Raw genomic sequence first — 13,276 nt, 5'->3', positions numbered from 1 at the left:
TGCAGGAGCTGCCCCCTGGTGGTCAGTGCGCTCTCACAGGGTGTAGCTCTGCTCAGCCACAAGCAAGGCTGATGGCTGCCAGTACAGCAGTGGTGGTGGGAGCCCCTCCCGCCTCCTCAGCAGCGCTAAGGATGTCCGACTGCAGTTTAGGCCTGCTCCCTGCTGGCAAGTGAACATCCCCTGAGGGCTGCCAGAGGGATGTCTGATTGCCAGCTTAGGCCCAACTCACCGGGGAGCGGGCCTAAGCCAGCAAGTGGTTATTCCCCGAGGGGTCCCAGATTGCGAGAGGGCTCAGGCTGGGCTGAGGGACCACCCCCCCCCCCCCCCCGAGGGCACAAATTTTTGTGCCCCTGGCCCCTAGTAAGCTAATAATAATTGCTGGTTTTCAAGGGGCTATTAGGTCTGAATAGGGCTGAAATAATATTAAGAAATCTTACTGCTATAAATTATTTCATTTGATTTAGTATTATCTTTTTAAGTAGGCAATGCTTATTCTGGAAGGAATCTTTCTTTTTTTATTAAATGTCCTGTTAATAAAATTATATAGATTGCAAGTGTACAATTCTATAATACATCATCTGTACATTGCATTGTGTGTGTACCACACAAAGTTAAATCTTCTGTCACCATGCATTTAACCCCTTTCCCCCTTTACTATCCTCCCACTCCCTTCCTTCTGGTAACCACTATACTGTTGTCTGTGTCTATGAGTTTGTGTTTGTTTGTTTTCTTGTTTGTTCATTATTCCTTTCAGTTTTATTTCTTAATGTCACTGGGTGGGATACACATCCCTCTGGTATTTCCTTGCTGTTGGACATTGGTCAAGTTACTTAATATTTTTGAGACTCATTCTCTTTGTCTTAAAGTAGAGACAGCCCATTTTTCTTTTGGTTGTGATGATGATTAAATATGAGCAAATGTGTAAGGCATCTCACAGTAGATACCAGCTAAATAGCAAATCTGTTTTTCTTTTCCTACCAGTTGATTTTAATGGCTGAGCTGCTCAACTGTTGACCCCTAGTTTCTCCTTCATTTCAGTACAAAACAGAAATATCTGTGTCATTAATCAATATTCACATTAAAAAACAGTATTTAGCTACGTGAAATAACCTATGAACTACAATCTGTTTGAAGATCATCAATCCTGACATTACTTTTCCTGCAAAACAATTTATTAAAAGCAATTGTCAGACTTTTTATCAGAAAATTACATCTAGGAAAATATTCTGTGTGTACGGACAGAAAATAAACTATCCATATAACAATAACACTTTGATTTGAAAACCAAAGTCCAAACTTTAAATGCAAATTTAAAAATAAACTAATAATTTAAGTAATTTAAACATTACCTGTTTCAAAATGCCTGCAGCCATTTCATGGCTACAGTCAAAGATTACATGGAACTCCTTGCCTCTTTTCATTTCTTTTAGTAAGGGTTTTGCATCCTTTGTATCAGCAGGTAGTTGACGAATTTTAAGTCGAAGATTGTACCTTGATGGAGCTTTGATGAGCTCTTGCAAACGAATGAGACCTTTAATGAAAAGGGTACAAAAAAAATATTAGAGAAAAGTTGGTGTGGGCCATAGAATCACAAAACATATCTCAATGTCTGATTTTCTTGCCCATGTATATGTGCTTAATGTAGTATGACCATTAAAATTCCTATTTCAAAACTCTAGATTCCAGATGATTTTCATTAAAATAATCATTTTTGAAATTCTATAAGGTATTTTTCAATTATGAAATACATAAATGACTATGAGTTAACATAAATCATTTAAATATGTAAATGAAGGGTGTGAAATTGTCTTCCTCTGTACCTCAATACTACTCTCAATTGTCTCCCTCTGTACCTCAATACTACTCACTGTTAATAGCTTGAAATATAAATATTCCATATACTTTCTGTGCAATTTCAAATATATACTTAGAGGTTTGCTTTGTTTTGTGTTTTATATTAATAGTTGTTTTGTGAAAATGTCTTATACACTGTTTTAAGTCAGTGACTATTACTCTAGTTTGTCCATCATTAAGAGTGTTTTATAGAGGACATAATTTGTGTAATTACTCTCTATTGTTAGAAACTTTGGTTACTTCTTTTTTTGTTTTTTGTTTACAAGTAATGGTTTAATAATTTGGTGTATTTTCAAAAGTGAAATAATATTCCTTAATAAAATAGACTCTAAGTAGCCTGAACCATAATTAAATTACTTTAAGAAATAAACTTTTTAATATTGTTTTCTATGTATAATATTAAATTCAGAAATTAATATAACCACAGACATTGGTAAAGCAAACATTTTCCTAGAGCAGTGGCTCTTGATTACATTAAAAAATAAATCAAACTAATAGACACATATTTAATAGGTCATAGAAATGTCATGCACTTAAAAATAACAAAGATAAATAATTGACTGTATTCCTTTATATAAACTTCAAGTAATGAAACCCCTTTAGGAACTGATACAAAAGACACAATATATAAAAGAGCTTGATAAGAAAAAAGGATCATCCAATTATATTCAAGCTTGAACCAAATTAGCAATTTCCTTTTCTCTTCTTTTTACTCTTTCTTCTTATCCACCTACCTCTTTTTCCATTTTATTTCTATATTTTTATTTCTCCATTTCTATCTTCCCTGAAAAGCTATATTCATAAATATTAATATGACAATAATAATAAAGGAAAAGATTTGTAAGTAACTAACCTGGAACATATCATTATAACTAAAAACCTATCATTTATTAAAATATATAAGATCTAAAGACTAAAATCCAATTATAAAAGTTTTAAAATAAATAATAGATTCTCATATATTTATGCTGTGTGCACTTTAATATAGTGCAACATAGTTAACAATAAAATTAACTTAACCAATTATTTTCATCCACAAATAAGACATACAATTTAAAAAACATACAAACTGAAACTTATCTACTATCTTTTGCTTTTAAAATAGCATCCCATAAAAATTACTCTATTGTAGATTATTTTACAATTTTGCCATTTAAAATTCTCCAAATAATGATGGTATAATTTACAAAGTATAGTATTATCAGTTCATTTTTTTACAAATTTAAATATTATTAATATAGCAAAGTAAATAGTATATAATTAATTGATATTACATGTACCCTTTAAGCAATACAATTCAGTCTAGAGAATTAACATGTATATAATGAGTACAGATTATATTATTTAGTATATACATAAAATTGAGCTGTACCAAGGTAAAAGTAAATATCTGCTACATATAGCACCTGCTTAATTGTAGCAGAGTTTAACATTGGACTTATAAAATCTTTCAAAGCATGTATAAAAGTACCAGATCCAGAGGAAACTTTAGTTTCCATGGTAGATCAGCAGTTCTCAAAGTGTGGTCCGCAGACCCCTACATCCTTACGTTTTCATAATAAAACTAAGAGATTATTTGGCTTTTTTACTCTCATTCCTCTCATGTGTGAAGTGGAGTGTACTAGAGGTTACAAAATGTATGATGTTACAAGAGATTGAATGAGAAAACATAAGAAAATCCAGCTAACTCCCATTAAATCAAATATTAAAGAGACTTATGATAATATAAAGCATTGCCACTCTTCTCACTGTTTTTTGTTTGTTTGTTTGCTCTGGAAAATATAGGTATGTTTCATTAAAAATATGTTATTTATGTGATTAAATAACTGGTTTACTATTGCCATTATTAAATGAATCAATACGTATTTTAAATTTATGATTTTTATTTTGAATATGGTATCAGTAAATATAACACTTAAGTTCTTTTAGATATAATCATGAAATATTAAGAATGTGAAGTACTAAAACCAAAATGTCTAAGAATTATTTGATTGGATTATCTCTAAATTGTTTGTAGCTGTAAATTTTCATTATTCTAACAGAATTATTTATATAAACACAGACTGATCAATACCTGATCAGTAGCTTTAGCTGAAGAAAGAAGAGCAAGCTGCCCTTGGCTTACTTACCTAACAAGATTTTGTGCAAGTTAAATGTAGACTTAGGGGAGTTGGCCTATCATAACAAAAAATAGCCTGAGTATTGTACTTGAATCTCAGTTCAAAAATCTATGATCTGTGTAAAAGGATAAAACCATCTATGTATTAATATATAAAACACCAAAAAAGAAACTGGCATATATTAGATTCTCAATAAGTGGCAGTTGTCATTGGTGTTATTTTTATTAACATAGGAAGAATATACTATTTTTTAATGTGCTAGTTATTAAGTCTGTTTTAGAAGGTATTTGACACTGGTTTAGACTGAAAACCTAACAATATTTTAATCAAATTTTTAAGAGATGAACTCATTACCAAAGGAAAGGGGTTATATAGTTACAAGTTAGTCCAGCAGTTTTAAGTTGAAAAAGCTCAACTAACTCAAAAACATAAATTTTATGAAGAATAAAATCCATAAAGAGTATTTGTGAAGTTCGCCTTAAGTATAAATACTGCCAAGGATATTCAATTCTCTTAAGAACTCATGTGGATAGTCCCTGGAGCCATAAAACAATAAATGTTTACTTATTCTCTTCACACATATACATCCCTGCTGGCATTAATGTAACAGATTTCAGTTTGCCAGCTTCCCTGGGGAATAATATCGAAGATCTAAGAAAATAACTGTTGCTACTAGGAACTGCCATTTCCTAGTTAAGAATTTAAGTGAAATGTCTTCATTCAACATAGATCTACTGCATGTCTTCTATGTGGCAGACACTGTTTCACTGATAAACACTATGACTGAAGTTATATTATGTATTCAGTCTCAACTGCATGATATCAAGTTTGACTTTGGCATTTTTTAATACAAAAGTTGTTCCTATAATGTTTTTCACAGTTTTTGGAATAAAAGTGGTTCAATAGCATCAGAGAGCAGAAATCTGGACACCTATTTGAATCCTAAGATCAGCATCATAGTTTTAAGTTACTGCTTTCCATCATCTCCTGTACTCAGAAGTCTAAGCACTTCTGCCTCTCTTGGCTTCTACGCATTCATTGATGTGCCCTGGGGTGTTCCTTCTTTTTTAATCTATATTCTCATTCTAGGTTCTTTGTCTTCCTCATTATCTGACATTTAGATACAAATGTCTGTCCCAAACCTGTTATTTAGAACACTTTGGAAGAATAAGAGGAGTGACAAAATGGAAGATGCATTCAAAACATCCAAAGAACAGATGCTTACCTACCTATTTTATATAAGTAATTGGATGGCATCCTGTATGTGGATGGTGTTTTCTCCGTAGTAAAATGGGCGTAAACGAAAGGAATATATTCTAATTACAATACTGGCTACGTATTTTCCTCTGCAGATCTCTGTCGATCTTCCTACCTCCCCCAATATCCTCCTGCAACTAACCATGTTCTAAAAATAATAATTCCTGAAAAGATCACCCTAAGCAAATTCATCATCATATAGAACTGAATATGCATGCTTTGTAAAAAAAAAAAAAAAACACAGTTTTCCCCCTTTTTTAGGGGGAAAAAAAGTGAGTCTCTCAAAGTATTTAAATGGTTTACATGTAGTCCTGCCCTATGGGGCCTTTGGTCAAAATGGTGAAATAAAGGGACCCATCTCTGAGATGAAATAAAAGGGAAAAGTCTATTTTATTGAAAATGTGGCTAAAACAAATAATTTCCGAAGAACAATTTTCAGAAAAATAGTTTAGCCAATTTGGCACCTGGTTAGGTTATTTAATGAAAGAGTAGAATTATAACTCCTTAAAACAGACTTTTAATTAAAATGCCCACTTTTCCCTAATGCAATTAGTTGATGTAATGGTAATAAAAAAGAAACAATCTGCACAGATGGGTTTCTGAAAAGCTTCTAACAAAGAAGAGCTGAACATTGCAATTATCACTTTATTTTGGAAGATGAGTAACATTCTACTGCCTCTAATTCCTTCACAGATAGTATATTTTTCTAACCTCTTTCCACTTTCAGGTATTTTACAATAGCTGAAATCAAGGTTTATCTTGTGCTTATAGGGAACAGAGGTCTGAGCTGCTCTTTTCAAAAGTTGCCATCAATTTAGCTTTTAAGGAGACTCCAGAAGGAGCCATTTGTGCACACTCCAGCTGGCGCTGCCTTCCAAAAAGATCAATCACACCACCTCTCCACAGGCCCAGCCTCTCCAGGCCCCAGGAAGGGAGTCCCATGTCTCCTCCCATCCCCAGGTATTGATTTGGGCAGCCCACAAACTAGAGCTTTGCCACCTGGCTTACTCAACAGCCTTATTTATCATTTCAGCAAATGTGGTCTCTGTGCAGGCCAGACTTCCCCCAAAAGTGCACTGTATAATAAAGGATACAAAAATGACTCATCTACATTCAATGGTTCATCTCACACACACACACTTTTTTTTTTTTTTAGTTGAGAAAGGATCATTCATTGAGAGGCCAAAGAATAACGTTTTGAGTTATTTTTATTAGGATGTTTTATTTGTACGACAGAACGTTTTAAAGAAAATTTGATAGAATACGTAGACCAGGTATGGATTTTGTAATGTTTGGTAATACTCTATTTACAGATAAGAAAGCTAATCATAATTTTTAAAAATTTTAAATGGTTTTGACAAGAGAGGTAGATTGGCACTACAAAAATGTTTGTCTCCAAATTTCTGTGAGCCCTCCTCCTCTGGGGTTAGGTGAATTTGTTCTTCAGTACTGGGGAAATAGAAAATAAAGAACACTGGGGTCTAGGAAAAGAAGGGAGAAGAGGAAGGAAAGATGAAGCTTCCAAAGCTGTTTCATCGTGTTCGAGGAGAGAAAGCTAGTGATATAAAGTAAAATTAGAGGGCTGATCTCCTGAAAAAACCTTCAAATCCTAACAGTAACCTTCCAGACAGGGATTGGCTCCTCTCTTTCTGAGATTTGCTGTATTTTTAAAGTATGCTAGAGCCTAAGAAATTCAAAATCAAAATATCCTATCTAATAAAGAGGAACTATGCTAATTGACCCTCACGCTGTTGCAAAGATGGCGATGCCCAGAACAAATAAGGGAATATGCTAATTGACTGCCCTGCCCTCAAAGATGGCAGCACCCACAGCCAATAAGGATGGAATATGGTAATTGACTGCCACACCCTCAAAGAAGGCGGTGCCCACAGCCACAAGAGGGCCGGCAGGGGAGGGCAGTTGTGGGCGATCAGGCCAGCAGGGGAGGGCAGTTAGGGGTGACCATGCCAGCAGGAAAGGGCAGCTGGGGGCAACCAGGCCTGCAGGGGAGAGCAGCTGGGGGCAACCAGGCCTGCAGGGGAGAGCAGTTGGGGGGGGGGGATCAGGCCTACAGGGGAGGGCAGTTAGGGGCAACCAGGCTGGCAGGGGAGGGCAGTTGGGGGTGACCGGGCCAGCAGGGGAGCAGTTAGACGTCAATTAGGCTGGCAGGGGAGTGGTTTGGGGGTGATCAGGCTGGCAGGCAGAAGCGGTTAGGGGCAATCAGGCAGGCAGGCAGGCGAGCAGTTGGGAGCCAGCAGTCCCAGATTGTGAGAGGGATGTCCCAGATTGGAGACGGTACAGGCTGAGCTGAGGGACAACCCCTTCCCCAGTGCACGAATTTTGTGCACCAGGCCTCTAGTGTAAGAATAAAATAAAAGTACTTTAGCTTGATATATCGAAATCTAAATAGCAAATGAGTTTCAATTGCAATCTCAGCATGTGGATGTGAAGAACACTGTGTTGAGAATGACTTTCATACTAATTCTGTGTTCAGGGGCATGTTTCAATAGGGATTGTACTGGGGTAGAGGGCTAGGCATGATAGCATCATGTAAAGGTCATCCCTATATTAAAATCTCCTGCTTATTTTTTGTATCATCAAATCCTATCCACTATATTTTTATTGATAGAAAAGCATTTCTATACTTCAAAATGGAAAATAATACAATGCCAACCATACATTTTAGGCATCCTGCTCTCTACGGAAGCCAGGACCTGAATGGTTCAATCTTGAACCATGATGCATTCAAACAAGTATAGTCCAAAGAGGAATTCTGACATGCAGTCTCCTGAAAATATTTTACAAGTGTACAGATTTATAGTTTGAAGCGACTCGTTACAATTCTATATTTTCCTGTCTTCAAATAACCTCAAATCCTGAAAACTCACTCTGACACATAATACACATAAACACACACATGCGCACACATATGCACACCCATACACACTGCTCTGCTTCTATTTCCCTGGGAAATATAATTTACCTTTTTGTTGACATTTCTCTGTAGGAGAGTCTGACCATGATGTTTTTGTTATTTCTGCTTGGCTGACATTTGTCAAGTCCTCATCACAAATACTACAGAACTGATCTAGCAAAACAGATGCCTCTTCGTAAGGCCTGGGTGAGGGAGTCACCAACAGGCAATTACAGAGTAACCGTTAGCAGGTAAGTCATGAAGAGAGGCTAAAACCCAAAGGGCAATACTGTGTGTCGCAGCGTGCTGCGAAGTTTCCGAACCATACAGTGGCAGGGCAGCCCACACCCACCTCATTCACTTTCTCTCGAGTGGCTACAGACAAAGGTATTTAAATCTTTTAAACTTTAGTTTTCTCATATGTAAAAATGTGATAATATTTATTAACATATAGGAAAAAATCAAATGAGCTAATAATCATTGGAATCACTTGATACTGTGCCTGGCACAGATTAATCTTTTTCACGAGTTTAAGGTATGTACTTCTCTCTTGGACCCCAGAGATTGCAGGCCTGTGTGTGCTCCAATAGGCCCTGTTTGCTCCCCAAATCCTGTCTGCAGTCTTGTGAGTGGTCTCTATCAAAATCTCTCCATTTCAAGTATCTAAATCAGTTCTGTTTCCTGTCTGGAACCTAATTAATACTCTATCTATATGCTGATGACTACCAAATTTCTATCTATTGCCAGAACACTCCCCTGAAATCTGGACTCTTAAATGCACTCCCCTATTTCACAACTGTGCAGTAATAACTTAGCCTTACCCCCAAAGAAGTCTGGCCTTTGCTAGAGGCTCTTGGGAGGTAATGTCTAAGTCCTTGGAATGTCCTGCCTGACAAGAACGTCTTTGTTATCTGGGGCCCTTGTGTTATACAGGATGGTCTAACAATGTGACTTGTAGTAGGTGTTTGAGTTGTGAGGTTATCGATCTCTGGAGGGTCAGCCAGGCCAGTGCTCAGCCATGTCTACATGATTAAGCACCAGTAAAACCTCTGGACACCAAGACTCAGGTGGGCTTTCTTGTTGGTAACATTCTATGCATATTGTCCCTTAGTGTTGCTGGCAATAGTTAGCACTGTTCACAAATCCACGGGGAGAGGACACTGGAACCCCTGAGTGTGGACTCCCGTGACCTTTGCCCCATGTGTCTTTTCTCTTGGCTGATCTTAATCTGTATCCTTTTCTTGTTATAAATCACAACAGTGTAACAGCAGTCAATCATTCTGTGAGTTGTTCTAGTGAATTATCAAACTTGCAGGTGATCTTGAATACCCTTGAATTTGCAATTGGTGTCAGAAGTGAGGGTGTCCTTAAAGACACCTAACTAATGCAACATGTCAACTCTGATTTATAGTAGATACTATATTCCATACTTGGCCCTTCATCTCTCCACTCTCTGAAATATCTCCTCCCTCAGTTGTCCCAAGTAGGACAATGGCAACTCTTATCATTCCAGGTACTCAGGCCCAAAACCTAGTGACATATTTGATTCTTCTCTTTCTAGCACACCTTCCATCCAATGGATTATAAAATCCTATTGGATCCTTCTTCAAAATATATAAAAAAGCTACCTACTCTTACTACTTCTAACACACTGAATTGAGCTACTTTGACCTCTCAAATAGATTAAAGTCTCCTAAGTAACATTGCCCTTATATATTTGTATATTTGGGTACATCTGGTAGTAGCTCAATGACTAGAGGGCTTATTTCATAAGTTTGGTAAGTACAGTGTCTGGACCATTTTATGATAGAAAAGAGGAATGAAGAATGCAGGAGCATAAAGAACAATTTTAGTACAGGCATAGAACTATGGGAGCAGATGAATGGAACTATAGTCAGTGGCCATGGAAATATGTTGTTCTTTGGCTTGACTCAATACACAAAGAATTCCAATGTATAATGTACATTAAAACAGTGGCTTGTGAATTTCTAGGCCAAGTACTTCCAGATAATCATTCCATCTAAAGAAAGTTGTACAGACAGCAGAATGCAATACTGCTAGGCAAGGTCTCAGGGCTATAACCAGAGGTCTCAACTTCAGAACAGGAGAAGCAACAGGAATAATGGGAAAGAAATGGACAGAAAATGCCAAAATTGCTACCTTGGGCTTGAGGCTCGGTCCAAGACTAGCTTGAAGTTGAATGCAAGGCCAGCTGCACGCTACCCCATGAGGCTCCTAATTGGTCACAGCTTTCCCCAGGCTGAATTGTTACATGGAGTGCATTGGTGTTCCCTGCAAAGCAGGGGCTGCCCGCCTGAGTGTTACTCCTGAAGTCAATACCAAAATAGGATTTCCCTGTTTCTTCTCTCACTGCCATGAGGAAAAGCAATTATGCCATTATTAAAACATAAACAGGGCTTTTCACTGTGCCAAGGCTAAGATCCTTTGGCCTCTAAGGCCTTGGGGTCTAAGTTCAGTAAGTACCAAAATCAATTCTATCCAGAATGCTTCAGTTTGTGAGAAGCCAAAAGACTTAGTGTTAAATTTTAATTCTTCTTTCCTTACTGCTATGAAAATTTGATGCATCCAATTCATGAGTGTATAAGGACATACTGACTGATTTCCAGCCCAGGTAACGTTGGGTTGTGCTCAGTGGGGGTACCATAGTCACGATTAGTGGTTTTGCCCTAGGCTGACCCAGCTCTAGATCCATCCTATCATCTAATTTTAATTTGTCCGTTTTGTACAGCAGGGGAATGTAGGCCTATGCCTGGTATAATCAGATAGAGCAGGTAACAGGCTGGACAGTTTAATGAGAAGACAGCTATATCGTCAGAACTCTTTTGGTAAGATGCACAGACCCAATTCACACTACACTGAGCAAAAAGGGAACTCGCTGCCTCCCATAACTGAGAACAAACTCCAGGCATGCTTACAGGCAGGAATTCTTTGTTGCTCAGTTCTCTCTTCCTCTGTGTTCCCTTCATTTATCCCATGGCACAGATAATCAACAGAATCTCATACCCTTAGAGAGATATTTTCTTTGAAATTCCTGTCAAAATCCTAAGAAGGACCCTGTGTGACCCAGATTGGGGTTATCTGGTATGAAAAGGATTGACATTGGATGCATCTGTGGGGCGGGGGGGGGGGTGCGGGGGGGGAGTGAGCCTTGCCTGAACCAGAGAGACTAAGAGTTCCTCAGAGGGATTCTGGGCAAACACACAAACACAGCCCAGACATACATCATGGCAGCATCCTAGAAACTTTCTAAACAGGATAGCTGCACTTTGGTTTGTGATCAGAGTTTGGTAATATTGCGATTCAATAGTTGTTTAAAATTAAAATTATTTTATTATTTTTCACCAAACTGGGGCCCTTTTGAGAGAGAGTCTAAGAGATGTAAGTGATCTAAGTGTGTAGTAATCAGACCAGGATGAGCATTCCCCAGGAACATTCTGGGCAAACCAGGGATTCTGTTCAGTCCTCCTCTCACTTCACAGCTTCTTCATCCTGCATCTTAGATATGTTATCACCTGCTGTCCTGGCAATGCTACCCGCCCCCAGCAAGACTCATTGTCCAATTCTGAAGGCCACCTAGCAGGTTCCTTTGCCCTGAGACAATTCTGCTCAGATGAGCCCCTGTCCTTCTGTCACTCTAACTGCCCTCTCAGCCTGTGATAACCCAGAGTCAGCTCCCAGACAGTAGCTGATTAGGTACCTGCTGTTGCTAAATCCTCACTTGTGTCCAGGTCAGTGCAGTTGTCAAGTGGCAAATCATCCTTCATAGCTCCTTTTCTGGCTCTGTCCCAGGATGCTGCTGTTGCCCGTTTTATCCTACCATTTAATGCATCAAATATAATTTAAAGTAGACACAGTTGAAACAGCTTAAGAAGCTTACATGGTGGGCCCATGACTAACAATAATTACCAGAACTACTATGTGCTGGTATAAATACCAAGTAGAATGTGACTCTTAAGGAGCTCAGATTTTATATTTTTGTCCCAGAAAAGAATACCATTAGCTCCCAATGCCTTCAGCAATTGTGCTCTTTAAACATGTATCCTATCTCATAAAAGTTTTAAAAATGTGAATATATCAGGAATTCACAACAGCATATACTATGTGCTTTGAATTCGGAATGTAAAAATGAAATCCAATAATATAAAAGGTATCTGCTATTTTGAGATTAAAGGATAGTGGGAAGAGAGACATGTAAATTATTTCTCTACAATGAATTAGGAGCAATGATGTGAGTGTCTCTAAAGTGTAATGGAAGTGGTAGGGATAGGATGCCCAAGATGGGCAACCATGTGGCAAGTGGAAATGGATGGACAGGTATTGGAGGAAGAAGAAACAGCATGTACAAGATATGATGATATGAGAGTATGGAAAGTTCACAAAGAATTGTGAGTTCTTTGTTGGTAGTGCTGGAACTTCAAGTATAAGCTGGACATATTGGGAGGTGAATCTGGACCAGTATGAGGCAACAGCCAATTGTGAAGGACATCATATCAAATTGTACTTTCTATGAGAAGGAACTTCGTAGTTGCAAGTATTTTAGACAAAAACAATCCAGGCTGGCTAAAGCACAAAAGGAGAGTAGATTAGAACATTTCAGGCAGTTTCATGAAACCCAAGTATGGGATTTCAGTCATTCCTGAGAAACAGAAACAAGTAGAAACAGGCTCTGAAAATAACCCCTTTTTATGCCTCTGTTCCTTTTTTGCATGCCTGCTTTAGTTTTTTGTTTCTAACAAGACCAGCTTTCTCTGCCACACAGTTCACATAGGAGACATGGCCATCCTTCAAAATCACTCCTAAGTGTGCTTCTTATAAGTCTAGCAGCTGGCAGAGCCCAGTTAACCTTTCTTGGTCCCAATTACAAATTTCTGGAGAGAAAGGGTTCACACCAACTGTGTAGACCCTTAGTCTAATCAACTGTAGTCAGGAGCAAATACTTACTTTAAGGTATGAACATCACTGCCTGGGCCCCACTTCTGTGGGTGAGAAAGCTGGGAAGTTGGGGGATTTAGGTGTACTACCCCTGCCCACTATGGAATCACTGAAGAAATTAAGAAGATTGCTATCAACACATTTTTGTTGTTGTTCAAAGATCACTTTGATGGTATTT

The 13,276-nt window shown here is 37.9% G+C and overlaps 1 protein-coding gene across 1 annotated transcript in view; it reads right to left on the bottom strand.

Moving 5' to 3' along the window:
* The window catches only part of GRIK2 (glutamate ionotropic receptor kainate type subunit 2), a 552,508-nt gene that overhangs the window by 310,926 nt on the left and 228,306 nt on the right, over positions 1-13,276 (bottom strand). The window contains exon 5 of the mRNA XM_014464175.2: positions 1,350-1,531. Coding sequence (XP_014319661.1) covers positions 1,350-1,531 — 182 coding nt within the window. The remainder of the gene's footprint in view (positions 1-1,349; positions 1,532-13,276) is intronic.

The sequence above is a fragment of the Myotis lucifugus genome, unplaced genomic scaffold (assembly GCF_000147115.1).
Source record: "Myotis lucifugus unplaced genomic scaffold, Myoluc2.0 scaffold_240, whole genome shotgun sequence".
NCBI classification, from domain to species: Eukaryota; Metazoa; Chordata; class Mammalia; order Chiroptera; family Vespertilionidae; genus Myotis; species Myotis lucifugus.
The sequence above is the reverse complement of the archived record's forward strand: the minus strand, read 5'-3'. Positions and strand labels throughout refer to the sequence as shown.